The sequence below is a fragment of the Anser brachyrhynchus genome (assembly GCF_964034855.1).
Source record: "Anser brachyrhynchus genome assembly, chromosome: 6".
NCBI classification, from domain to species: Eukaryota; Metazoa; Chordata; class Aves; order Anseriformes; family Anatidae; genus Anser; species Anser brachyrhynchus.
In genome coordinates, this window is record NC_137700.1 from 11,903,963 (window position 1) to 11,930,859 (window position 26,897).

Consider the following 26,897-nt stretch of genomic DNA (forward strand, 5'->3'; position numbering starts at 1 on the left):
TTGGATTGGTATTGTGCAATTGGTAGCCAGTCTAGCTTACTTACTTAGACCAAAGCTTTTTGAGCAGTGTAAGAAAGTTTCCATCATCATCAGTCTTTGCAGAAAGGTGCTTGAGAGTCTGATTTAGTTCCTGTTGGGTACTGTCCCTGTCACTGAACATACTATCCAGATGTTACTACTGATAGCTTTGCCAGTGTGTTTATGAGAAAAGCCAAAATCTGAAGAGGCACAGACTAAACTAAATCCATCCTTCCTTCCTCTCTTCCTCGTCAAAACCTGAATACTGTATGTGGATAAGGAACCTAATATTACCTCTGCAGCACCTGTCTCATGGATTAATAGCAGAATTTAGTCTCCCTGCATGTTAACATGCACTACTCTCTAAGCAGCAATAAATTCACACAAAACTTCCAGCAGTTCACCAAAAACATTGAGTCCTGTGCTCTCTTGATTCACCTCAGGTGCACTATGCCTGAGATTTCATATGAGTAAGTCTGCTTGATGACTAGTGGATGAGAAGAGGCATATTACTGCTTTAATTACTTATAATGAAGGATCATGGGACGGTGATGTCATCATTTTAAGACTTGCTATGTCTAAGTGCACTGCCAGGAAGAGGAAAGATGAATGATGATTTATGTACCTTGGATGAAATTCAGATAAAAACCACTTCAAAAATGTTAATTATTTGAGGTCACTTTCTATTACATAGGATCTCTTCTTTAGAATTTCTTGCAGGTTAATAGAGATGGTTCAGGAGTGCTCAGCCTGGCTTGGTTTGACAAGAAAAAGCAGCAACTGTCAGGGGGAGGGAAAAGGAGGAGACAAAGGGTGTGATTTATCGATGTGCACTTCGCTATTTGTGACTAACAAAGAGGTGGTTCACAAATGTCTCAGACTCAAAGCTGTGATCTATCAGAACTGCTGAGCTGGGGAAATACTACCACTAAGTAAAAATAGATCGGTCAGCAGTTACAGACTTATCTGTAAGCAGGTTGTCCTATACTATCTATATGCACAGAAGGAAGATCATTTTGCTGGGTTAAAAGTGAGATAACTTTGTTGCAGTGTTGTCTGTTATCAATCAATGGTTTTAATTAGTTACAGGATTGACTAATAAAAATTCTCGCTGATTAATTGATTTTTTTTTTTTGATCTGGCTAACACTTGCTTTATTATGAGGGTGATTTTTCATTTGGACTGAATACTTTGACCAAAACGGAGAGGGTTTTTATCATTTCTGAGGGAATGAAAGAGTATACATGTGTGGAGTAGAAGGAACACTGATATCTGTCAGGAAGAAAATATATTAAAGGTACTACTGATCAGTGTTAGTCTGACAATTATTTGGAGACTGTCTGCTTTAAAATGGTTCACATGTGTCTGTTGAAATCTACTGCCGTTTGCCACGAATTTCTTTGTAATGAAAGGGATAGAGATCCATACTTTTTCCTATGTTTTTCCTTACGCTTTTCCTATGCTCTGTAATAAAGCTGATTGCATCCTCTTGTTAGTAAATACTCGTATTTACTAACTAAAAAATCTAACACTTAATTACAGTTTTCTTAGATAACAACTCAACTCAGCGCATAGTTATACATATGCATCCATTCTCTATTCTCTGAACAGGCAAACTGTGTTACTGTGGGTTGTTATGTGGATGTGAATTTGCTCATCATAAATCTGAGGCAGGCTTTGCTGCAGCTAGCAGGACCCATCAGGATAAACAAGTGATGACATTGTCTTGGCTCGTAATATCCTGATTTTCCACACATGTATGTCATTATATCTTGTGGTAGTATCCATGGAGTGGCAAATATGTTATATATATATATATATCCCAGGAAAGAGTTTGCAGACTGCCTGGAAATACTGAAAGAGAAACAACCCACCTTGCATAAAGCAGCTGAGCTGCCATTAATATTAGCAATATAAACGCATACTTAGAAAATAAACTTTGAAATCTGAAAGTAAGTCTTCCAGGGGGAACAGTCTGAGCTGTACTACATGAAGGGTTGTAGAACATTTGGATGTTTAAAGTGTGAGTCTTAAATAAAACAGCATCGAAGTTAAGCAAGTAAGCTAATCAATTTCTCTTGGCATATGGACCAGGATTAAATTTTATTTTTCTGCATCTCAATGGTTTATACTGTTCTAGTATTGAATACCTTTTTATTTTATGTTCCAGTGACTATCACTGACCATGTCTTTTAATTCAGAAAACATCCAGGCTTGCTTGTTTCCGTCATGAGACATGCATTTGATTAGACTAGTGACCCAGAACATCAACACAGTAATGTGATTGAAGTCCTCCATAGACTATCATCAGTTAATCCACAGGCCTAGCAATCTGACTAACCCCTGCAGGATCAAAATAAATTACATCTTTATGATTTTCATGGGATGGAAGCATAAAGAGAAAACATCAAGCTGACTTAAGACAAAGCAGCCCAGTATCCAGTCTTCAACCGTGTCAAGTACTGGGTGCTTTGTGAGGACTGTAAGACATAGGGAATGGGGAGTGTACACAGCAAAGCTTACCTGGGGCTCCACCCCAACTTCCAGTCGTCAAGTGTAATTTTCCTCCTACCTGCCAAATATTGTGGTACACTGAACAGGTCTGTAGATGTGAACTCTGAACTGTGTTCCCAGCTATGCTACTGGCTCCGGGCAGCTCACTTTACACCACAGTCCACCTGCATTTCTGATAGTAAATGATGTGTTTTTCACTGAATCCCTTTCCAGATGAGCAATATAATTCTGAGAACAGAGAGCATGTGGATAACATTCAGGCAGTTAGATTCAATGATCTTTGTAGATCCCTTCCAACTGAACTATTCTAATGTTCATGGAACACTATATGTGCCAGCCATGTGAGTTACTTTCATGCAGAATATTGTATTTGTATTACAGAAAGAACTTAGCTTTTTTTTTTTTTTTTTTTTTTTAATAGCAGTAGCAAAATGATAAAGATGTTATTCTAATACTTGTAGTGTTTGCTCTTTTCCTGGCATCTAGCTAGGAGGAAGTAGTGAAGTTTTTGCAACAGCAACTGTGCAAATGGGAAAATTTCCATCCTTGTTAAGCCACTACAGCTCTTTTCTTTGCTACCTGGTGGTTTAACTGCCTACTGTTGGCTGCAGTTTCTTGAGCCATTCGCTATTTTGGGTAGCTAATGAACGATCTGCTTTCTGCAAATGAAGAATATTACCATAATTACTTAGCATGTGTAATATTTCCAGCTACAAGTGTTTGCTGAGATTTAGATCAGCCTGATGCAAAAGTGGTGAAGTGAAGTGCAAAAGGGAAAACTGTCAGTGCCAGATCCATGCTTTAGAGCACAAAGGAGATGCAGCACAGCTGCCTCAGCCAGGCTCTGAACTGGTGGCTCGACTGCCTGGTGCCATACTCGCTGGGTGTTCTCAGTGGAGCCCAGTGAAGCCGATGAAGCCCTTCTACTTGCTGTGGAGTCAGGGTCTCTGCATTGCACTGTGGGCAATAAACATTTGAACAGGTAAAACATTCTGTTTGGGAAAGAAATTTCCTGGTTCTATTCCCTTTGCCTTTAAACTTGATCATCGTTCTGGTCTCAAATGCTGCAGGCTCTAACACCTGGGGCTAGTGTTAGATGCTGACTGTATAGATTGCAGGCTGATGTGAGCCATATGTGAGCTGCTTGCCAATTTGTACTAGGTCAGAGGTGGCAGCAAAACAGCTTTCCCAGGCTTGCTGAGCAGCTCAGAGCTGCAAGGCCATTCTTGTGGGCTTTCTCAGCATACTCTGGGCCACTCTGCCGCTGCTCTGTGGCTTGCAGCTGGGCTGTAGCCATCCAGTACTGAAGTCTAGGAGATAACTCAGCCTTGGGACCTTAACTTTGTCAAGAGGCTGATCCTGGTGGATCCTGGTGTACACCTAAGAAGCCTTAAGTCAATTGTGACATTTTGTTCAGCATCGACACCAGGCAGATGGCTGTTGGGCAGAACTTTGAGGTTGTCCTGCACAAGGGTGTCCTGCTGGATGGCATTGGTCACTCCATTACTGACATGCGCACTGATGCATGTCCTTACTTCAGGTCACCTCACTGTCGCTCATGTTAGCCTTAGTGGCTTTGTGTCTTGAGGGAACCACTATTCAATGGCTATTAGCAGAAGATGCATGCAGTGAAAGGAGGAATTATATAGAAAAGTACAAGAATGTGTAGACAACCAGATAGAGTACCTCAAAGTTCAAGGAGGAATCTGCAAGTACAAAAAGGAAAAGTTCAGAGGACAAATTTTTAGTGTGATCACACAGTAAAGATATTTTAAATTCCTGTTCATGTAGGATTTTGTAGCAACATTAAGTCATCTGCCTAAGCTCTGAATCATCTTCATGAACTCACTGCAGGTTTCTTATGGCAATAATCAATAAAAACTTTTTTTTAGTCTTTTATTTCAGGCATTCATTGGAGGGAAAGCTACTCTCAGAAGTTCTGTCTCATGGGTAATCACAGGAAATTTAAAGGGGTATGTATGTTGCTGACCCAGGTACCATGACATTTCAGGATGTATTCAGAAAGAATGTATTGGATTCACAATGAATACATAGAGCAAAATAACCTTGGCTGTCTAAAAACAGTAAATAGTTTGATTCATATTGCAGAGCAAGACTCATAAGCTAACACCAACAAATTCAGGAGCTGTTGGACAGCATCAGGACATGTGAAAACCTTGAAAACTAAGATGTCACATGTCTAAGGCAGTAGGTCCTTGAAAATTATTTCTGGGTTGTGATCTTTGGGTATTTGTTTAATCATTTAGAAGATTCTGACAGAAAAGCTCATCAGTACTGAATATTATGAACTGTGATTCTGTAACTTCATGGTTTAATACTGTGGTTCCAGTTAGTTTTTGCTGGTGCCTCTTGTCATATTCTGTTTATTGTAACTTCTTCAAGTCCCCAGTGACTTGGAAATGACTTCTGACAGAGCCGGCATTCCTGTTTTCAGTTGAATAAAATGTCAACAGGTGACAACCAATATTTCTTTAGAGCAGTTAACAATTTTTTTTTCTTTTTTAGTCTTATTCTATGGCCCGTTAGTGTAGCTCGGACATTACTTCCCACTGGCCTCTGAGACAGTGTGTATTGAGGACTGTCAGTTTAATGTCCAACATTTTACTTCAATTCAAACTGCTTAATCTCCTATCCTATTATCTGTGGGGAACCTTGTCAACAGTTACTGTGTTAGGCATGCAAATTGCAGTCTCCCATCTAGCTTCTTAGAAGTCTATATCAAGCCAGTCTTAGGTGCAGTTACCCTGTGCTTTTCCATGTTTTCTGGCTAGTGACAAAGAAAGACATAATTTTTCTTTTTTGTGTTTGTGTGTGTGTGACATCACTATATAATCTTTTGTTGAATTTGGTTTGATGTCAAGCATCTTTTCAACATAGCCATACAGTGAAAAAAAGGGAATTAAGACCCTTCTACAACCCTTTCCCAATAAAGCTGGGATTGTGGTTAGCAGATTGTAATTAAAATTCCCTCCAAAATAATATGCTTGTACTTACTAATATATAGGGAGACAAACAGTATTATACAGGTACTCCTCATCAGTTCATGCTGCTTCTCTGGCCATACCATGACTTCAGCCAGCCTGCCTGTGTGGCGTGGGGCTGCATTTCCTGGCTGCAGAAGTCAACACCCTGTACGTCAACATTTCTTTTCATTCAGGGATACCTGATGCAAAGCATTTGCTCAGGAACGAACACACGGAAAAATTAAGACAAAAACTACCTTCCCCACGGGAGCACTTCCTAGGCATGTGCTGATGAAACACGTCAAGACTCTCTAAATTGACTTCTTAGGTTCACTGCACGGTTTCTCTTTCAATCACAATCTTTTGTCCTCTCTCTGCCTTAGTTGTGTATATTTTGTTATGCCTTCAACAGTTGATTTATGGGTGCACAGACCAGCTGTGCCTAGTTTACATGAGATGTATTGTAGGAGGGCTGAAAAGGTCTGGCTTAACCTAAAAATATTGGAGCTGTAAAAATGGTGATTGCAAGTTGATAGAGCATTGATTTACCTGCTTTCTGTTTACCTGGGTCTGTCAAACCAGTCTCTCCCAGGTGTTAACTGAATAATGTTCCAGTGTGGTAAGTGTAATGGAAAAAGCATAATTTCAGATCATATCTCATGAATTGTATTTGCCAGATTCTAAGAGACAAAAACCAGCAGTCCAAATTATCTCTTCCAATTAATGAGTGGTGTGCCTGCTCCACAGCTATTGCCCTTCATCAAACACCACCTGCGTGGCCTTGTTTGTATTTACTGAGCTTTCAATTTTAGTTAAATGTTGCTGTACCTGCTAACAACACTGAAACAGCTGTCTTGAATTACTGTGAGCTACCACATACTTATGACTTAGAAACAAGAAACTGTTTCCTTCATATATACTGCTTCAGAGAAATTCCAAGACAAATTTATCTGAGCTAATATACAGGATGGTCTACAATCCAAACAGACAGCACAGTCAGCTGGGCTACTTAAATTCTGTTCCTAACTTAAAAGAGAAACTGCCTAGCTATAGATAATAGGAGACATATACATGAATGTCACCTCATCTTGTAATATGCATAAATTAAAAATAGGACAGTAACCTACTTCTGGTTATCTGCTTTAGGCATTTAAAGCTCCTCTTTACTTTCTCCCTTGGGCTCTGATTCCTACTCTTAAGATCATGGAAGTCAAGACACAAAGGAATACTACAATGAACTTCTAAGGTTTTACATTATTTCAATGTATGTGCAAATGTAGGTGTAACTTTATTAAAACAGAAATATTTTCTTCCATCTGAAAACAGAAAAACTAAATATGTAAAGTGATTTGACTTGTAACTCTGGGAAAAAATACTTAGCAATTTATATTATTTTTATAATGTGTATATTGAAGGCAGAGTCAATAGTTTAAAGTTATCTTGTGCTATTGTTGCTTTTTGTACTAGAGAAACTGCAGTCAGATTCTCCCGCTAGTTAGCAAGTAGCTGCAACGTTTGGCGTCTCCTCTCCCCAAAATACAACTTCCACAGTATTTTGCCCCGGTAGATTGGTGTGTCTTTTCTAAAAAAATATGGTAGCAAATTCTCTTTGTGTTTAATTTGAAAAGCTATCATGACATTGACATTTTGAATAGGGACCTAAGGGAAGAGAGAACTAGGTTTTTCCCTCGTCCTTGAAAATCATTTTGTATCTGCCTGTGTGTTAATCCTCTAACTAGAGGAACTTGCACACCCAGCACTTTCTGAAGACTTTCTACTAAAATCCCAGAATAGTCCATTTGTCCATAATGTGTTCTCCATTCTAGTGAGCCTCAAGGCCATGTAGGATGTCAGAGGGTCAGGCACCTCTTGTCTTGGGGTGAATCTCTACTGGGCTGACCGTGACATAGCATCCATTTGTCCTTTTATTGGTCATAATCATTTTAATAACTTTCTGGTCCTATTGAAATTAAAATAATGATCAAATTCCTTAGTTAAGGGGGAGGCATTAATCATGGTTTCCTTTGTATATGTGTAGTTTTTTTTTTTTATAAAGGATTAACAGATTATACTAGTATGCTTGGCATTTTGTATAATTATAATATATTGTATCTACCTACAGAAACTGGTCCAATAGACTGACATTTTCCTTTGGAATTCTTGGTTTCAGTCATTTAAACTTTTGTGGTAACTTATGCAGCACACACTGTGGCTCTATATGGTGTGATGCTTAAATATTGTTTAATAAATATTTTAGGAAATGATGTACTGGAAAAGCTTGCATTCAGGGACAATATTATAGTGTTAAGCACTCAAAGTTTACCTTTCTAACCTGAGTACACCCTTTTTGTGCAGACTATTTCACAGGCAGTCATGTATTTTTACATTTACAGCACTCAGGCCTTACTCAATGCACAGGAAGAATGAAGCAGAGTCCTGTATTAGTCACAGGTATGTTATTTTGAGGCTAAATCTTTGGGATGGATGCCAGAAATTTACCAGTTCCACCACTGCTTCAAACACAGATTTCTAGTTCCTGAATGAGATTTAAGAGGCATAATACTGACCAAATAAAAAATGTATGGGCGATCTCCTTTCTCACAATTCCTCACAGGCAAGCTCTTGATTTCATTTTTAATAATACGTTATTTAGATGTAGAGACTGTGGTCATGTGTAATAGAAAAGCACATTCTGATAGATTGATATAACAGGGGCAAACGTGCCTCTGTAAAGCATGGTGCAAATGAAGATGTGTGACCTGACTGAGTGCTTTCTTTTATGACCATGATGCCATATATTTAAAGACACGCTTTAGAATAAATGCAGATCTCTTGAATTAGCTTAGAATCATATTTCTTGGTTTCTAATGATTACAATTTTGTAACATACGGTGCAGAAAGTAAATCAGATTATGTAGATCATTTAACCCAGTACAGGTTAACTTAGAGGTGAAGTCCCTTGTAAGTCCTGAATCTGATATTTTTATACTAATTCCTATAATGATGAAATTAATTGTAATTCTATTGAATGCAACCTTCTCTTCATTAACTTTAGTGTGTCTTCATGTTTATATTTGTAACTCAATTGTGGTCATGATTTTGGCAGCTCTTCCCCAGCAGAATTTGACTTGATGATTTAGGAGACTGAAAACTGTTTGGTCACTCTTTCCCCTTATATATTGTTATAGCTCCATTCTGATCCTATAGAAGTTTACATCAGCTGGGGACTTTTCCTGCTATCTATCACCATAAAACCATTGTCCTACAAAAAACAATATAGATGTGCTTTTTTTTTTTTTTTTTCTTCTGGAGCTAGATCATGCATAGAGGTAGCAGGGTCTAAGACTTATGATGTCAGTGCTTTCTTTTGTGGAAGACAGTGACCTGAGAGTTTATGCCTGATCTGTGCATCTGGATTGGTGGATAAATATCCTACACCACAAGAAGTTGTAGCTACTTTACCCACAAGAGAGGTTAAAAAGTTTGTAGGAGGGACCACAGCAGCTCAGTTCCTCAGCTCTGTCAGGTGGTAAACGGGACAATGCACAGGCTTGACATGGGTGATGATGGAGTCATTGTTACAATAAGAACATTAGCAACCTTAGTCCTGGGCTCTGCATAAAGCTCTGCTGTGGATTTTGTTTGGGCACAATCTGTATGGGAGCCCATGCAGTATGGCGAGTCAGCAGCTGTTGTGCTTTTCCAACCACCTGGTTCCCTGCATGGTATCCCATTAGGACTGAAGACTGCTGACTCTGGCAGAACCCCATCTGTGATTGCAGGTGTCACTGCCAATGGCACTGTGGCATGTAGCGAACCTACTGAGCTGCAGAAACTGATGGAAGAGCAGTGTGGCTGGAAAGTCTCTCCTAGCTCCCACATACAGATATGTCTGTGTTAGAAGACTGGGGCCTCTTCCCAGTATACATGTGGCAAAAGTAAAGCTGAAAAGATTTCAGGGCTTTGTTGCTCAACATAAAGCAACTTGGGTTTTATACTGCTCGTGGAAGATACCGTTTTGTCAGTCTAATTTAATTACATTTCATATTGAACTTCAAGCATGTGTATATTTTGAGTAGATTTCTCTACATTATTAGTTATTTAAAAAATTGTCCTATTTGATATAATATATTAATTAATATATTAATTTTTATTTTTTATATTTTTATTAATATATTATTAATAATTAATTAATTAATACACAATATATTTTCTTTTCAGGTTTGAAACCTTTAGGGTAGTTAGTGGTCATCTTTTCAAGTTCACTGTAGCAAAGTATACTATTTAAGGTAGAAAACAGAAGCTAAGATTAACAAATATTTGCTGGGCACTTAGGAAGTATCACTGCTTTATTTGGCTATTATTATTATTTTTTTTTTTTTTTGCTACAGTTGGTAATGCAGTGTTTTGTAGGGTCATATACATGCCTCCGGTGGAGTTGTAAAATGCAGTATTTAGGTCTATGTTGAACAGAGTAATGCTCTAACACATTCACCTCTTCCAGGTCACTGTAGGGGTACGTTAGGCAGAGAGAAGAAACTTGCTTTGGCCATTGTCTGGGCTCTGTTTCTTTATGAGTAAGTAGGGAATTGTGGTTTCATGTCTCTCAGGTGGGCCATTATATTTAACACCAAATGCTAAGAAATGAGGATGAAAATAACTGTTTTATCATTATGATCATAATAGTACATTATCTAATGCAAACCAATATGGAGAAGAGTTAACAAAGGATGTTTTATATTTTGTTAGCTGGTTTTAATTTATCAGCTGCCAGTTTCAATATATTTCTCTTACTAGTTGTACTGCAACTTCTGGAAAAACATCTACCCCCTACCATTCAAATTCTGATGGGGAGTGTGTGAATGTTCTTGTGCGTGTTCATAATGTTTCCAGGCAGATTCAAAATGTTTGTTTAAAAGCTAGAAAAATCCGGTCTTCAAAGTTCAGAAGAACTCCACTGCTCATAGTGATGTGCAGAGATTTATCATACTGATGCCTGTTAATACCTCAGGGAAATTTATGCCTCTTGAGTAATGGAATAAACGTTGAGCCTCAATGCCAAGGTGCTTATGGGTTACAACTGTTGGGAGTACGTTATAGTGTGGTTCCAAGCAAAAAAGGGCTGTGTGCACAAATGAGATAATCATGAGTCATCAGCCCTGTTGCTCTCCCTGATACTAGCCGGGGGATATTCCTGTGGCAATGGATTGGCAGCCACGGCACAGCTCCGCTGGATGCCCTGCAACATGCACATCATCAGCCTTGCGGTGTGGCAGGCTGTCTTGCATGGGGCAGTGTGCATCGTCACTGTGAGAGGTTTCCATCCAGTTTTGTCATGCTTCTGTAATCCCACGGGTCCATGGTTGCACAGAAAATTCAGATCAGGATTAAACTCTGAGTTTTGAAACTTGTGCAGAAAGCACAGTAGTTAAGCATCAGTGTGCATCACGGGACACATGCACGTATGCCTCTTAGTTGATATAGTAACTAGCATTCATGGCGCTCCCAGGACTGATTTTAGAGGAACAATAGTAAAACTGAAGTATAGTTTTCTGTCAATTTTGAGGGCTAAAGTAATCAGACAAATGCAAGACAGCAGGAGCTTCTTCATAGGAAAGAAATGTGAAAACACATATTGTTCCCAAGTATTCAAAGAACTTGTTTCACCTTTGCGTGGAAAAGTTTGAGCATTCACATACGCCTGTAGCAGTACAGTCAAGCAGGTGAAAGTTTCAGATAAATCAAAGATGCAAGAATTATTTTATTATTGAGCCAAGCAGGTGAAAGTTTCAGGTAAATCAATGATATGAGAATTATGATGCCTTCAAAAGTCAGTAATAACAGACAATGAGTTTTGTTTTGCCCAAGAAAACAGATGACCGTGATCTATTATTTCACAGTGGTTTTGATACTTAAGCTTATGCTTTCAGTGAAACAATCTGATGGCCAGAAATCAGACATTGTTGCAGATGAATGTTTTTTCAAATGTTCTATATTATATTGGCAGTGACGTGAAGTACCTTTTGTTGGAGGATCTTAAGATGTTACTGTAAGAACTAGCAGTGGGGTCTGATGAAAGCAGCTCCCGTGGCAGCCAGCTCACGAGAGGTATAGCTTTGTCAGGTCTCTAAAGTATCTTGATTTTTCCTAGTGTAGCCCAGGCTTATGATGTGCTGTTCTGATTTCCCTCACACAACATCTCTACTTCTGCCAGTTCCTTGTCAGTGTTTCCACAAGAAACCTGTTTTGCCATGAAATTGATGTGTTGGATTATGTGGAGCTCTTACTTATTGTGATCAGGATGGTTGGTGGCATTATTTCCTTCTGCACACAAAAAAAAAAAGGATTTATTTCCTCCTAAAGGCAAAAAAATTATCTTCTTGGTCACCTTCTCCAGGTGCTGTGATGGAGACATCCCTCAGCATGGGTTTGCTGCTTTCTTGTGGTAATGAGGCTTTCTGAACATTTAATAGCACTTCTGGGTGAGCACTCCAGGAGAACGCGTGGCTCTCAGAAGTAGGTGGTATGGATTGCTGGGCAGGTTAAAAGTTAGCTGTATGCAATATGGAGGGAAGAAAGGAGCAGACAGAATGATAAGAAAATGAATCCCATGGATTGTGGAGGAACATGTAAATAACCTGAATTAAGTATATTATGCAGCATGCAGATAAATCCCTTGTGATTGTCAGGATGAAAATTTGACCTGTCCCTTTACCCTTAGATCTACCTCAGGTTCTAACTGTTTTGTGCCATCCTAGCTGTAACACGACAATTTGATCACAAAGTAGAGTTAAATGATAATAAGGATTAAAACAACAACAACAACAAACAACAAAAACGCATTTTAAAATAATATTTTCCTAGTGGTCAACAACAGTACTTCAGACTCTGAGACTGTAACAACTGCCCTTATAGTGTGGAGAAAAAATGCTTAAGTCTTGAAATGATCAGAAGTCAGATGTCAATCACAGTGTTCTAGGAGGAGTTTCTTTGAAAATGTTTGAGTGTTCATTGTGACTGTTTGGAAAGCATGGCAAGGTGGAGCTGTCCTAAGGTGTCCTGTCTTGATGCTAACTGAGCATGACCTAGGGCTTCTGATGAAACCATGAAACAGTTATCAATTAGCATCAGTTTCAGGAAGCATTATCATATCAAGACATCTCAGGGTGCCTTTACAGAAGAAAAAAATACAATAATTTAATAGCTCCGTCTGCTGTGCCAAACGAATGACTCAAAGCAAAGCAGAAATAAATGACTGTGAGCTATAGTCTCGCAATTGCACCAGCCTGCAGGAAAGTGTCAATTTATTTCCAAAGTATTTTTGCTAGGAGTGATGGGAGGTGTCATTATAGAGCTTGAGCTTGTCTGGAGAGTTAAGGACACCTAGCTTTTTATTCTCCATTTCGTAGCGCTGATTTTGATTTCAGTTTTCAAAAGGCCTTCACGCAACAAAATCAGGTGAATGACACAAATGTGCATTTTATACATATCTGAGCAGAAGTTCACTGCTGAAAAGAGGGTGTTGGCATAGGCTCGTGTTCCTCTAGTAAACTCAAGGGCAGATGCTTCAGTCTGTATAGGGCCTCCTCATAGCTGTGGAAACAGAGCTGGCCAGGAAGTGTTTTTTTGTTTTGTTTTGTTTTGTTTTTTCCCCACTGAAGTTTGAATTTCGAGGGAAAATTCCATTTTGATAGACTTTTGCAGAGATCCACAAGATGTTGCAGTTAAGTTAGTTTTGCCTTTTTATGTCTTACCATATTTTGTGTGGTAGGCTTTATTTTTGGGTCAAACTTCATGCCCTCAGTACACCATCACTTTTCGTTGGTGAAGGCTTGCCAGGGTGCTGGAGGACAGGAAGGAGAACAGCTCCATCAAGGACAGTGACTGCATTAACGCTAAAGTGATGGTCACGCCAGCTGGAATGTTGAAGGCACTAATGTTTAGTCCCTTTCTCATCCAGGTTGGCAACCTTTTCCCATGTGTGCTGTATGTAAGCTATGATACTCTAAAAAGGTATAAATCTGCTTAACTTAAAAGCCTGGAAATCAAATGAAAAAATTACTGTGGTGACCTTACTTCTGCTCCTTGTATGATGAACTTGATGGCATCCTAAACCAGTCTTAATGCGCTGGAGCAGAGCCTGAAGTTGGCAGAAGCGTACAGCTTTGGCTTCAGTTGCTGAGATGCCAGAAGAGATTGGAAGTCCTTGAAATTCTTCCAAGAAGTCACTTTGTCCTGGATGGAAACTGGCATTTATCAGTGCAGATGATAGTGGTGTATTTTAGATGGCATCAATATTGATTTGTATACAGTGCGAGCTTTTAAATATGATTTAAGATAAAGCTCAACTAAACGTAAGATGTTTCTCCACAAAGCATTGATTTAATGTTAATGTTTTATATGTTGCTTTCTTTGCTGTAGCCTTTCCCGTGGCTTGTGGAGACATCCCAAAAATGCCTCTCTGTCAGCATCTGTGAAAGCACCACAAACACTTGTGCCACGGGAGTAAGTAACCAGAAGTTTAATTTGTACTGTCCATCAGGCAGCTTCAAATGCAATTAATTTATGGTGGTCACTAGTATTCATCCCAACTTCGTTCTTACCCCTTGGTGTGCTTGCACTTGGGTTATTGTTTTCCCAAAGGTGATGAAGAGCGTGGAAATGCTGGATGGAGGTATAGAAAAGTTAAATCAGGTTTCTTTCTTTTTCCAGTTCTATGGGGTAATTTCTTATGTTTTGCCCGTTAGTGTTGGGTATTTTAAGTGAAGTCCCTGCTAGGCTAAGAGGGAGAATTTCGTAGGATTTGTATTTAAAGTAATCGATGGCGGTCTCTGCTAGGTGAAATTACTGATGCTGAGCATCCCTCACCGTGTGCGCCTCCCTGCTCTCGCTTGGGCGTTTCGAAGTGCGAAGGCAGGGAGCGGTCGGAGCGGCAGCCGCTGCTGGGCGTCCGAGCGCTGCCGTCCGGACGGAGGGACGGACGGACGGACAGACAGACAGACAGACAGACCTCCAGCGCAGCGCTGCCGTGGCGAGGCGACGGCAGCGCGGGGAGCGAGGGAGCCAAATCCCGGCAGGTCGGAGAGGCGGCGAGGGGGGGCCGGGTTTTCCTCGCAGGTCCGGGCGCCCCCTTTGGCGCTGCTCCCGGCGGGTCCCTGCTGCGGGGGCTGCCCGAGGGGAGTCGGGGGGGGGTCACTGGGGGCCGGAGGTCGCGGCCGGGGGGGACCCGGCGCTGTTTTGCTGGCCGGGGGCCGGTCCCGTAGCGTTGCGCTCGATGCTCAGGTCGGGGGCTGTTAGCCGCGGCTTTTTGGGGCTGCTTTTCTCAAGAGACCTGTCGCTGAGTTGTTGAAGGGTGTTTTTGCCTTGGCTTGATTTTTTTTTTTTTTTATTATTATTATTTTTTTTTTCCCGCTTGCGGTTTAAAAGTGGCGTTTCGCCGCTCAGCGGGATGCTCGCATTCCGGCTTACTTTGGTCGCCTGCCAGGTAGAGCTCATCTCTTTTCAGCATCCTCCTACCATCAAGCAAAAATCGTCTCCTCTCCCCAGGATTAATTATTCAACACGTTTAATGTGTTCGGCTGGGGGTGAGAGGCGGCCGCTTGGATGCGTGCTGGTGCCGCAGCGCCCGTCCCCGCTTTGTCTCGCACCTGGTGCGTTCGCGCCGCTCCCCCGGAGGCCGGGGGCTGGCTCAGAGACCCCCGGTGCAGGTGGCGGTGCCGGTCCCGGTGCCGGTCCCGCCGCCCCCGGGGATGCTCGGGGCGGGGCGCGGGGCGGCCCCGGGGGGGTCCCGGGGGGGCCGGGCAGCGCGGAGGGGAGCGGAGCGGAGCGGCCTCGCCCCGGCGCGGAGGAGGGGCCGGGGGCTGGCCCCAGCCGGGCGGTGCCGGCGGCCGGGCAGCGCTGGGGGGCGCGGGGCTGCGCCCAGCCGCTGACTCGGGCTTCTCCCCGCAGAGCCCCGGCGGCGCCGGCAGCGCGGAGGGCACGGGCAGCTCGCTCCCGGCCGCCGGCCGGCTGCAGGAGGAGCGGCGGAGGGGGGCAGCCCGGCGCCGTCCGTCCCGAAGCAGCGCCGTGCCCGGCCGGGCCATGGGCAGCCCCGACTGAGAGCCCGCAGCGGGGAAGATGCCCTCCGCCGGGCGGGCGGCGGGCTTCCTCCTGCTTTGCGGAGGTAAGTGCCCGAGAGCCGGTCCCCCGGCGAGTTTGCGGGGCTGCGGGGCCGCCGGTCCGGCTCCGCCAACCTTTGCCAAAAGGCGGACGAGGTACGAATAACCCTAATACTTTTTCTTTGCTTTTTAAGCTCTAAAGCTAAGTTAGAACAGATGTGAGTTTCCTTCTTCTTTAAATTTATGATGTGAAAGGGAGGAATATTCAAGCGCGTTCCTATTTTAAGTTTCTACAAGATCGCTCCTTCTCGGTTGTCCCCCTCCCAGGGCTTTATGCGTCGTCAAATTAAATTGGGATTGGATTGATAAGTGAAAATGACCAAAAGATGAGAAGTTATTGAATCGTAACTTAGATGATGCTATCCGCAGATGTCAACTTTCTAAAGTAAACAGAAACCCCATTATATCTCTGTTTCTTCCATATGGCAATGTTTGCCAATGCATTTCTGGTGTTTACATGAGTAAATCAAAGTTGTTGTTTGCTCGAGAACACGGCACAACCCTGCAGACCAAAAATGCAGTTCTGAAAAAAAAAAGGCAAAGCCTAAACCAGCCCAGTAGTCCACCAGCTGGAACAACGGAGCACAGTGCAATATTGCTGTACTTGTGATTTTCTATGAAAAGTGCAACAGCTTGCTCCTTCTCGTTATTGTTTCAAATTAATTATAGTAGTTCACCCCATCTTAAACTACTCTTTGTAAGTCAGAGGTTGTAAAGCCTCTATTTTATATAATTTTATTTTTTTCTTTTTCTATGCTAAAATATTTAAGTTGCCCCTATGCTTTCTCATGTTGGTATGTTATTTTTATCACCCTCTGATCTTTATAAAAACTCTCTGGTGCTCAGACCTAGAATGTCTGCGACTAGCATAGGCAGAATACGCATAGTCTAAGTACTAATTAAAAATGAATAAATAAATAGAATGTGTTGTATCCCAAGTCATTTCACTGTCAGGAAGAATTAGCCATACTTGTATTGCTAATGGATGATCTATCATGCTGCTTTACTTTTATCTTTGTATTTATGGCAAATCCATTTTCTTTCATGTTTATGGCAGAGCTAAGAGAAATGTAATCTACCCAGGATCTTCAGTTTGAGGGGTATGGTTTATTTAGTCTAAATAGCGCATGTGCATTTGCTTGAAAATGATTTTCAGTGGTTTCAGTTTAAGCTGGACAGATGAACTTGCTCCTATCCATGCTGTGATCCCCCAGAAAATTCCATGTACTAAACATAATGGATGCTTAGACCACCCTCCTAAGCTGCTTTATTCCGTTGGCTTTTTTCTTCTTCTTCAGTATATCCCTTTCAATTGGACTGTCTTTTGATTTTACTTTTCTAACTGTGGGTGGGGAAGGGAGTTATCTTTGTGTCTTCTCCCTACTCCAGATAGATATCTAAACCTTTCTTCTTTAAGTATCCAACCTAAGCAGATGGATATCAGTTCAGTGAGAGACTTGTTGTTATTAAATATGACCATGAAGTGTTAACTCTTGGATTTGTCCATAGCTTGGAGGAATATTACAGAAGTTACTTTGAGTTGGACAGACTGCCAAGTAGATTTCTTTTTTAATACCGCTTGCTTATACTTACCGTAAATATTATTTTTGTTTACTCTCTCAGCTCTGACTGGTGAGGCTTCATGCTTGATTCCCCTTAATTTTTACTAAAACCACGGGGAAGAAAAGTTGTATACATTTAGATCGTACTTCAGAGTAATTGTATTCATAGTCATTGCAAGAAGTCTAGCATATTAGCAATGTCATATGGGTGTCTGCTGCTAGAGAAGCACTGTTTCACATTGTTTAGATGTGTGACTCTAATTCCTATTTATGTAATAAAAGCTGAGTTGACAAGAGGACTGAGATCAGTCGTTTTGTCTTGGGGGCGTTAGCAAAATCCCAAGGTGCAAAGAGTGCTAGTTTAGAAACTTGTGTGTGATGCTGCGGTGCCCTGGCAGAGGGAGGAATGCAGTCAAACTTTGTTGAGCTCCATCCTAGGGGAAGTCTGGAGTTTCTTCAGTGCTGAGTATGCCATGCCCTCACTGGACGTTATGAAGAAATCTCTCTCACCTGCGTTAGACCTGGCCATAGAGGATTGCCACCAAGGTTAATATACAGTGATACCCTTGCACTCAGCTCCTGTTGGTGTATCTTTGGTTTATCTAACCTGTGGCATCTTGGAAAGGTTAGAATTGCAGTAGTTCTTAAGAGGGGTGCTCGCAGGTAATCCAGAGATTTCTTAAACTTGGATAAGATTGTCTTTTACTAGGTGAGCTGGATTAATCAATCTGGTGAGCATGCTGTTGGTTGCAAGGATCAGATCTGGTTCTTTTCTATTGGCAGGCTTTGAGAAGTGCAGTGGACCATTTGTTCTGAAGCAGAAAGGCTGCAGACTTGCTGCTTCTGCATCATGAGCAATGTGGGAGTCTCTTGTAGGCACTGATATTGACATGAGGCAGCCTAGAAATGCAAAAAGTAAAAGTAATGTCTCTTGTCAGGTTAAGCCTACTGTTGTTTCATCAATATCAATTAAAAGAAACGCAGATTTATGTTATAGAATGAATATGAATATTTTTCAGAAGTGGGATGTGGGATACGCTTAGTACAATAGTCTCATCTGGAAAGTAATTTTTGTTATCGAAGGAAGTACTTTCTAAAGGATCCGTTTTCAGTAAATGAAGTTTGTAAGCATTACACTGTGTGTTTTATAAGAATGAAAGGGAAACATGCTTCTACATGTAAATAGGGTTGCAACTTGAACACAAGCTCTCTTGAATACAAGCTATTTAAAACTTTAATTTTATTGACTGTGATCTGAAACTACTGATGAATGTATTAATTCTGGTATTCATTTAAGCACTATATGGGACCGATTCTTACTGTGCACTTTCATGCTGCTAGGGTTACTGTTAATGTTTTATTTTGACTGCTTATAATTTACAAGTCCTGGCTCAACTCATGCATTCAGATCAAGGACAGACTTTAGAAACCAACTGTGCAAATATTGACATTCTTCTCCCCTAACTCTAGATATTTAGTGTAATATTTGTATTTCTTGATAGAAAAAGGATGTTTTCCTTTGGAAAAAAAAAAAAAAACACCTATGCGATTCTTCCAAAAAAAGATCGCCTCTGCACTAATGTTTTTAGACCAAAACAGTGCTAATCGGATCAAATGGTGGAGCACAGGCCACTGAGTTGAGTCACAGACCAGGCTAAAGATAGACATAAATTTGTTTGTGTGCCTGTCATTTTGGCAGTGATCTGGTCAGACAATATGTGATTCTCATTTTATTTTCTTTAGATTATATTCCTGGCTGTAGGGCAAGGGAAAATGGAATCTGTGGAGAAAAGTGAGTGGTACTTTGTTAGATCTTACATGTCACGTTTGGAGAGGGCATAGGAGCTGAGAAGAAACTTCAACCCCCGCTACTCTTTTTAGGAGGAAAAGAAAGAAGAAGAGCCTTTGGTTCTTTCCTATGTTGTTATTTTTCTCTGTCCCTAGGTTTAGTACCTTATGCGCTGTCTCTTTTCCAGGCACCTAGCTGCCCACTGGTGGTGCCAGTGCTTCCTCTCGCTCAGGTCCCCAGCTGCTGCCTGTGCGGCCATGAAGCTGCTGCTTCACTCGCAGAGCTGGTGGCAGGGCTAACCCCAGCACTCCTCCTGACTTCTGGGGAAGGTGCCTTGCACCTTCCGTGTCTCTCCTCACTTGATTCCCATCGCTAGGTTCTTCACCTTCCAGTTCTTCCACAAAACAACTTTTGCACTGAAGTTCATAACCTGCAGGCTTTTCCATTTCACAAACAGTAATGTGCTGTTAGTTTTTTTTGTTTGTTTGTTTGTTTTTTTTTGCTTTGGGGGAGAGATTTTAAAACCACGACTATAGGACCCATCTTTGTGCTATATGTAATTCCCTTACTTTCCATTGTTATTTTTGCTGTACCTTCTGTACCTCAGATGCCTGTATTTGCCTTGTCTTCTCACTGTGTGTTATAGGGCAATATTCCGCATTGGCTTGATTAGTTCTGCCAGTCATTCTGTTGGGCTGTTGGTCTTTGGCTTCATTCGTGGGTTTTGTTACTAACATAAAGACAGCGTAAAGGAAATTAATATGAAGATTATGAAAGGACAGCATTTTAATGCTAAAACTCACATTCATTAAGCTTTGATTAACAAAGATTTCTTGTGGTATTAACATAAGCAGTCAGCTCATATGCCAGTGCTGCTTCAGCACCTGAATACTAGATACACATTGAGTAGTATGCCAGCATTCTGTTTTCCATCTGTGTGTTACATTACAGTCTGCTATTTTTCTTCTTCTTTTTACTGAAACAACAGACAGAACTGATGAGAAAACATGTATTTTGTTCACTCCCTCTTCCCCCTCTTCCTCCCTGCTTTGGGCCTTGGCAGGAGTGAAAGGATTTGTTCATTTGTTGATGTACTTGCTTCCCTGGCACCACTGCTCAGGCTGGTAACAAGGCAAGTACAAATTCTGGTCCGTGTAGGGTTGGAGCTTGTTTGGGGACAAACAGTCAGTAGATCTCTCCTCCATATCTTATCCGGCAACTTTATGGTTTGATGCATTCAGCGTATTCAAAAGGAGATAGACCAACAGGAGAAAGAAGTCAGTAAGCAAGAATCCATAGCTACCACTTCTCCGGGGCTGCCGTCTCCCCCATCGCGTGACGTAGCGAATGCCAAAGTGCCACGGGTTGGGAAAAATACTAGGGGAGCTCAGTGTTTTGTGCTGAGCCCCTTTGTGTTTTTACACAAAAGTGGTTAGAGTCCATCTGCGATGAAGAGCAGGTTTGCTCCATTCATAGGTTGGCATTCTTAAGTTTTCCAGCGGAACCGAGGGTGTTGTTACCAGCTGGTGATTGACTGGAATTGTCTTTTGTTTATGAAATGTAACAAACTGCCCGGCACTGCTGATTGAGTCGGTCTATTTGTAATGTTGCAAAACTGATTTTAACTTGGACAGTAATTTGCTGAAGTGAACAAGGTGCCATATTCAGAGCATGCTGTTTCAGCATTGACATGTTTGTGGTGCAGAGTCAGGAACTGCTCTTAGTTCCTACTTTTTACTTACCCTTGGTTTGGCAGAAGCAGAACATTAAAATTCACTACGTTATTCAAAATAAACTTTGAAATTGTTTATTCTCCAGATGTACTTTTTTTTATTATTTAAAACTCTCTTACGTTTTGGAAGGCAAACAACTGGAGCATTGCAAGGATAAATAAAGCACTTAGCATAGGAGAAGGATAGATTTGAGGTTTGCATATTAGTTTGGTCAGATCAGGATTCAAGTTCAGTTAACAGCTGTACTACAGATTTGCTCTGTGTCTCGCTCTATCTCTAGTTTTCTCTTTGGTAGAATGCTGCCATCAATAAAACCCTCCTTTGCACATCATATATACTGTTGATTGTATATAACAAACCCAAGGCATAATGGGGTTGGCATAAAGTGGAGAAAATGTGCTGAAAAACTTTACAGAATTTCTAGAGTGATGGCACGTGCATTAGGCAAAAACAAAGCATCAGAGAAGCTGGAGGAAGCTATAGAGTAAGATCTGTTCAGAGGCTTCATTTTTACAACCAGATCTTGTCCTTTGTCAGTGAGATCTATTGGCCGCTTCTGCAGTGTTTTGGCAAAGTCGCTACAGCATGAACCTTTTGACAAGTTGTAATGTTTATTAGGTTGCTAGTTAATAAGGTTATTAAGAAAACTTTTGTTACTAAAAAGTGAAATAGTAAGTCAGCTGAGGAGTGAATAGCCAGTGGGATATTGCTGCTTTTGGAGTTCAGATGTTTTAGAAGTACTGTTAAAGGTATCTACAGCTATCCTATTCTTCAGATGTGTTGTCTTCTCCCCCCATGTACACAGAACACAAAACTTTTTTTTCAAGATCACTTCTAAACAAAACAAAATACAACAACAACAATAATAAAAAAACACAAATAGTGAACCATAACTGTACTGGACGCTTTTCTTTTTTTTTTGTTTTAACCTAAAAGAGGTGCTAGGTAAATCTGCTGAACTAAAAATGATCATCAGCTCTTTAAAGCTTAAGGGAAAATTGTAGTGATCACAATCAAAAAAGGGAATTAGAAGCTTTACTGGGATAATATTGCCAAAAATGTTGTTTGACTGGATTACTTCAGAAATTTGGCTAACTAAATCAGGTGATTGTAAAAAGAAAATGGATGTATTACTCCTAATGGTTGTCTAATGGCTTTTCAGTGTATGCATTTAGAAAACTAATTAAACATTATATTTAACTGATATAACAAAGTTGCTTGTGTTGCTGTAATGGGTGTTTTTTTTAGTGTCCATTATGGCTTTCTTCTAAGTGAGACAAATTTTACTCTCAGATAATAGGATTAAACGTTGTTTTTTTCCTGATTCAGAGACACCAAATTTTCTTATATAGACAATTTGATTATCTGTTCTCTTTGTGTGAAATGGCAAAAGTCATGCTGACATCAGTAGACCAGAATTTCACGTAGCTCAGAAACCCCTTACAGACTCATTTTGCCACTGAGTTACAGCAGGCAGCCACTACTCCTGTCCGCGCCATTCCAAAGCTGTCTTGGAGATGAGACTTAAATCTCAGTGTCTTTAAGACACTAAGAAGTTTCTCTCTTTTTCTGTAGAGTAGATACATAATTTCAGGTGCCATTCCTTTATCAAGAGCTGAGACTGTGAGAATGGTGCCTGACAAGATTGTTGTAGAGCAGTTCCCTTTGACTCAGTTAAGAGTATACCTCCATACTGATTAGCTTCAGGATTCTTTTGCTTTTACTGGTAAGGTGGCCTTCTATATCCCATTATCTACAAGTGGACACTGAAAAGCATTTATGCAAAGAGAAAGGAGGATTTAAGACATACGAGTAGCTTACAAAATGTTGGTGAGAATGGATTTGATTCTGTAGGTTATCATCGCCATCCTCACACACTGTTCCTCAAAAATTACTTTGCAGGTTGAAAATAACTTCTTGTATTGCTGCTGTGTGTTTGGGAGACAGATACTGGCCACCAGTGTTCCTGTGGCTTGGCACAGAAATGGGGGGGGGGGGGGGGAAGAAATCTGATTAGTACAAATAAAATGGAACACAAAGTTAAAGAAGAGCTAGACTTAAATAAACTTAGCCCATAACGTTCATGTATGGCTTTAAATAGCTGAATTTGTTTGAAATGAATTATGCATGTTTGTTTGGGAATACCCAGTATAGAATGATTAATACATAATGACAGTCATCTCAAAGCAGGAGAGTTTGAAATGTGTATGTACTCTAGGGCTGTAATCAAGCTTTCTTTTACAAAGAATAAAAACAGACACTGGCAAATTATATAAAAATATTTCTAAATTACATTGCCATTGCTTTGTGGTCTGCAAGACTGTAAGACGGAAGGGTGCTGGTCGTGAAATATAAATACCAGGGAGTGGGAAGGAGAGCATAAAAAACTTTCATCAGGAGAGGGCTTAACATTTTGGTGGATTTTACTAGGAAAAGGATTTTTTTCTGGAAAAAAAAAATCAATTGACAGGGGAATGAGAGTGGATTTGGGTAAAGGGCGTTTCTGTTTTGATTCTGTCACGTGAAATTGTACTGTGATAACTGCAAAGATCTGATAGAACTTTTGGAGCAAATGTTCAATGCTTGTTATTAGTGACACCAACAAAATGTTCTTTTGGCACCTCTGGTATTAAGAATGTTGTTTTGGAAAGCCCTTTAGCCAAGCCTTCTCACATCTCTGAGGTATTAGGACCAGTTTTAGCAAGAAATATAGGCACGTGCTTAGGATTAACCTGTCCCAGCAAAACATTTTAAAATAGTCTTGCATGCTCTGAACTGAATTGCACAGACACATCCAAAGTTAAAACTGTAGCTGCGCATTTAGGTCACAAATTTCTTTTTTTTTTCACCCTTTCCTGGAGTGTACATAGATGAACAACTGTCATGGCTCCAAAAGGCAGGTTTTCCTCGTGTGTTAGTAATGCACTACAATTAAATGCAATATCTCAGACTTCCTTTGTCACCCTGGATACAAAGGATCCAGCTAGTTTGGAAGCACTATCTTTGGAAAGAAATACAGAAACAAATATAAAGAAATTATAATTGCCTGTTACTGCTTTTGAGTAATTCAGGGTAAAGGCTTCTCTAGTTGAGGCTGTGGATGTTATTGAGACATAAAAGACCAAGGGAGATGATTTCTGTACAATGATTCATCCCAATTAAGGAAAAAAAAGCAATTTGTTTAAATTTTGCTTTTGAACACATAAGTTTTAAAGTGATGAGGGGGGAACAATATAGCTCCAATATAAATTTTATTGCGCATTTCAGTTCAGCATTGCTGACACGCTCTGAATGAGAAAGCGTTCTAAACGGTTTTATTGCTTTGCTCAACTTTTGCCTTGGAGAAGAGCAGAAGAGTTGTCCTAATTTGCTTTGCTAAGGACTTTTTTGGGCAGGGAGAGAGTTTGTACCATACATTTTTCCAGTTTCTGTTGTATTTAAAAATGTTAAAAAAAAAAACACATTTAAAACACTTTCTGCTAATTCAACAAGGAGGATTTTAAGGGATTTTAAAGGATTTTAAATATAAATTAAAAAAATATAAATATAAATTAAATATAAATTTCCTATAAAACCTCTATATATTTTCCTATAAAACCTCTATTTAAAAAAAAAAAAGGGGGGGGGGGGGAACAACACATTTTTTTCCTTATAGTATTGATCCAGCCTGTTATTATTGTGGTAAAGGTCCTTATTTAACTACTTCTCTTCTTACATTTTAGTCTATTAAAATTTGAAATGAAAACTGGACCAGAAGTTTCAGGGCAGTAAATGCCTAAAGAAAGTAAGTCTGGAAGGCCTCAGATTTTTACTTCTTGCTTTATCTCCCTCTCCCCTTTCTGGCTGCCACAGGTTCCATTTTGGTTTGTATCGTGACAATATTTTTTCAAAAATTTGTTCAAGCCTTGCCTTCTAGCATCATGCAGCTAGGTGGGAATTCTGTTTCACTGTACCAAAAAATTCCATCCTTTGCCTTTGCACAGGAAATCTTGGCGTCATGACATAGATATTCTAACTACCTGACAATTTGAAAGCGGATTATAAGAAGCTATACAATTCTGTACTTTTAGCCTTTCAGGGTTTATTTGTCTATGACATGGCTCCTAGGAGACAATGAAGGAAATGCATGTGAAGTATTTAGGCCAGTAATCCCAAACTCAGTTTAAGTAGTTACCGTCAGAATAATGAAGAGAGTGGTAACAAGGACTTTTCCTTATTTTGTGAAGCGTTCTGTCACTAAGAATCCTAATGAGATGGGATTTTCTTTTTCTTTCCATGTTGATCCTTGGTGGTGGTGCTGATACAAGAATTACCATATGGAGTTAACACTAAAACTCCATCTAGCAAAGCGACATCATCTCCTGACGAAGACTGGAAGTATCGAGTTTTGAATGGTACATTTTGGCTTTCATACCTCTTGGAATGCAGAGGATAATAACAAGAAATTCAAGAAATACTGATTTTGAAGAAAGGTAGAAATGACTGGCAATATTCATTCACAAAGGCTGCAATCACTGTGGGATTTCTGTCACCGGGAGTATTTTAAGAACAGGTAGGACAGGAATGCATTGAGGTCAGTTATGCGTAGTCATTCCTACTTTTGGTGAGTTAGATGACCTCTGAAGGAAACTTCTGACTGATGATTTTGTGCTTAGGGTGTAAGAAATAGGATGAATACAATCTTTGTATATCTGAAGTTAATGCCTGGTGTTTGATCAATCAGCGCTCTTTAAGAGAGCATGATACCTTGAGTCTGTGTTCAATGCAATTTGAGAGTCAGTATCAAAATACGTATGTTGTTAATCACCAACAGCTGAATAGACAGGAGCTGGATGCCTTTGATGTCAAGGCAAGCTTCTGGAGTTTCTGGTTTCCAGGGTCTTCAAGAATTTCCCTGGGGATATAATTGATATGTGGTTGTCTTTGTCTTTTTTAAAAATCAAGTTCTAATACCATGCTCACAGTTCTCAAATCTCAGGCAATGAGTTGGGGACCGCACACTTGTACTGAGCATTTCCAATTAGGGCCTTGAAAAAATTCTATATGCCTATGGCCTAACCTTGTCACCCAGATGAATAGAGGCAGAGCTCTTTTTGTCAGCGAGGGAAATGCATTGGAGTGATAAAACTTACTGAAATAGACGTAGGATTTGAGGATCTATTTTCTCAAGAGTTAAGCTGGATTTATGGTTTGGGTAAGCAGCTCTTACAACTAAATGAGAAGGTAATGATAGCACAAGGACTGTGCAAAATCAGTGCCAGGATTGTAACTCTACCATCAGTGTTTTACACCCTGAATCCTAATTTGCAGTTGTCAGGACCGTTTGTCTCTGACTTCTGCTGCTGAAAATTCTTCTGCAGTTTTCCTTTTTATCAGTGCAGATAAAATCTTTGCTAAATTATAATCTTTGAATAACTTCATCTTGTACTTTTTCATTGTTGGTTCTGTTTCACGGCTGTCTTTCACTGCAACAATAAATTCGTTGTAATTCCACAGCATTTTCAAATTAAGTTGTTTAAGTTTATATGCGTGTAATTTAAAGTGGAGTTTAGGGCACGAGCTACTTAGCTGCTGTTGGTCGGCAGCGCTGGTATTGTGGAAGGAACTGGTGGTGGTTTACAAAATAAAACCATGGGTAGTAATGGTACAATCCTATAATGTTATCCTATTTCCCATTTTGAAGACACTTGTTTACCATGTATTTGCCAGCATGGCATAACAGTATGTTGTATCCTATTCTAAAGACAAGGTAGAGGCAGAAAATCGGTAAGAAGTAGACTATATTCTTCCTTTCCAAGGACTGAATTTAATCCTAGTTTGTTTTCATTTAAAGCAGAATTGTTAACTTGTCAACTTTTCTGGGATTTGGACGGAAACCTCCAAATGTGTGGAACTGCTGTTGAAAATGGAATTGCACTGGGCTACGTGATTACCTTTCCAAATGTTCTGATAAATAGAATGGACACTGTCAACAGCATCTGTGACTTTTAGACATGTGAATTTTGTCTGGGATGAATGTTGTTGTACATCTCTCTCCTCGCCCCTGATTTTGAATAGCTTGTGAACACCATCAGTTCTGCAATAGAATGAAAACCTTGAGACTTAAAGGCTTTTTCAGGAAGGAGCATTATTCTTACAGG

At 40.4% G+C, this 26,897-nt stretch overlaps 1 protein-coding gene across 11 annotated transcripts in view; it reads left to right on the top strand.

The window, feature by feature from the left end:
- The window catches only part of RET (ret proto-oncogene), a 127,679-nt gene that overhangs the window by 29,104 nt on the left and 71,678 nt on the right, over positions 1-26,897 (top strand). For 4 of the 11 annotated variants that reach the window (XM_080597237.1, XM_080597235.1, XM_080597236.1 and 1 more), the window contains exons 4-5: positions 13,938-14,021; positions 15,465-15,769. The exons of 1 other annotated variant lie outside the window; for it this stretch is intronic. In XM_080597237.1, coding sequence (XP_080453363.1) covers positions 13,938-14,021; positions 15,465-15,769 — 389 coding nt within the window. Of the gene's footprint in view, positions 1-4,463; positions 4,506-7,909; positions 7,968-10,020; positions 10,094-11,949; positions 12,033-13,937; positions 14,022-14,351; positions 14,594-15,405; positions 15,770-26,897 lie in introns of those variants that run through there. 6 more of the 11 variants (XM_080597231.1, XM_080597240.1, XM_080597238.1 and 3 more) reach the window with 6 other exon arrangements.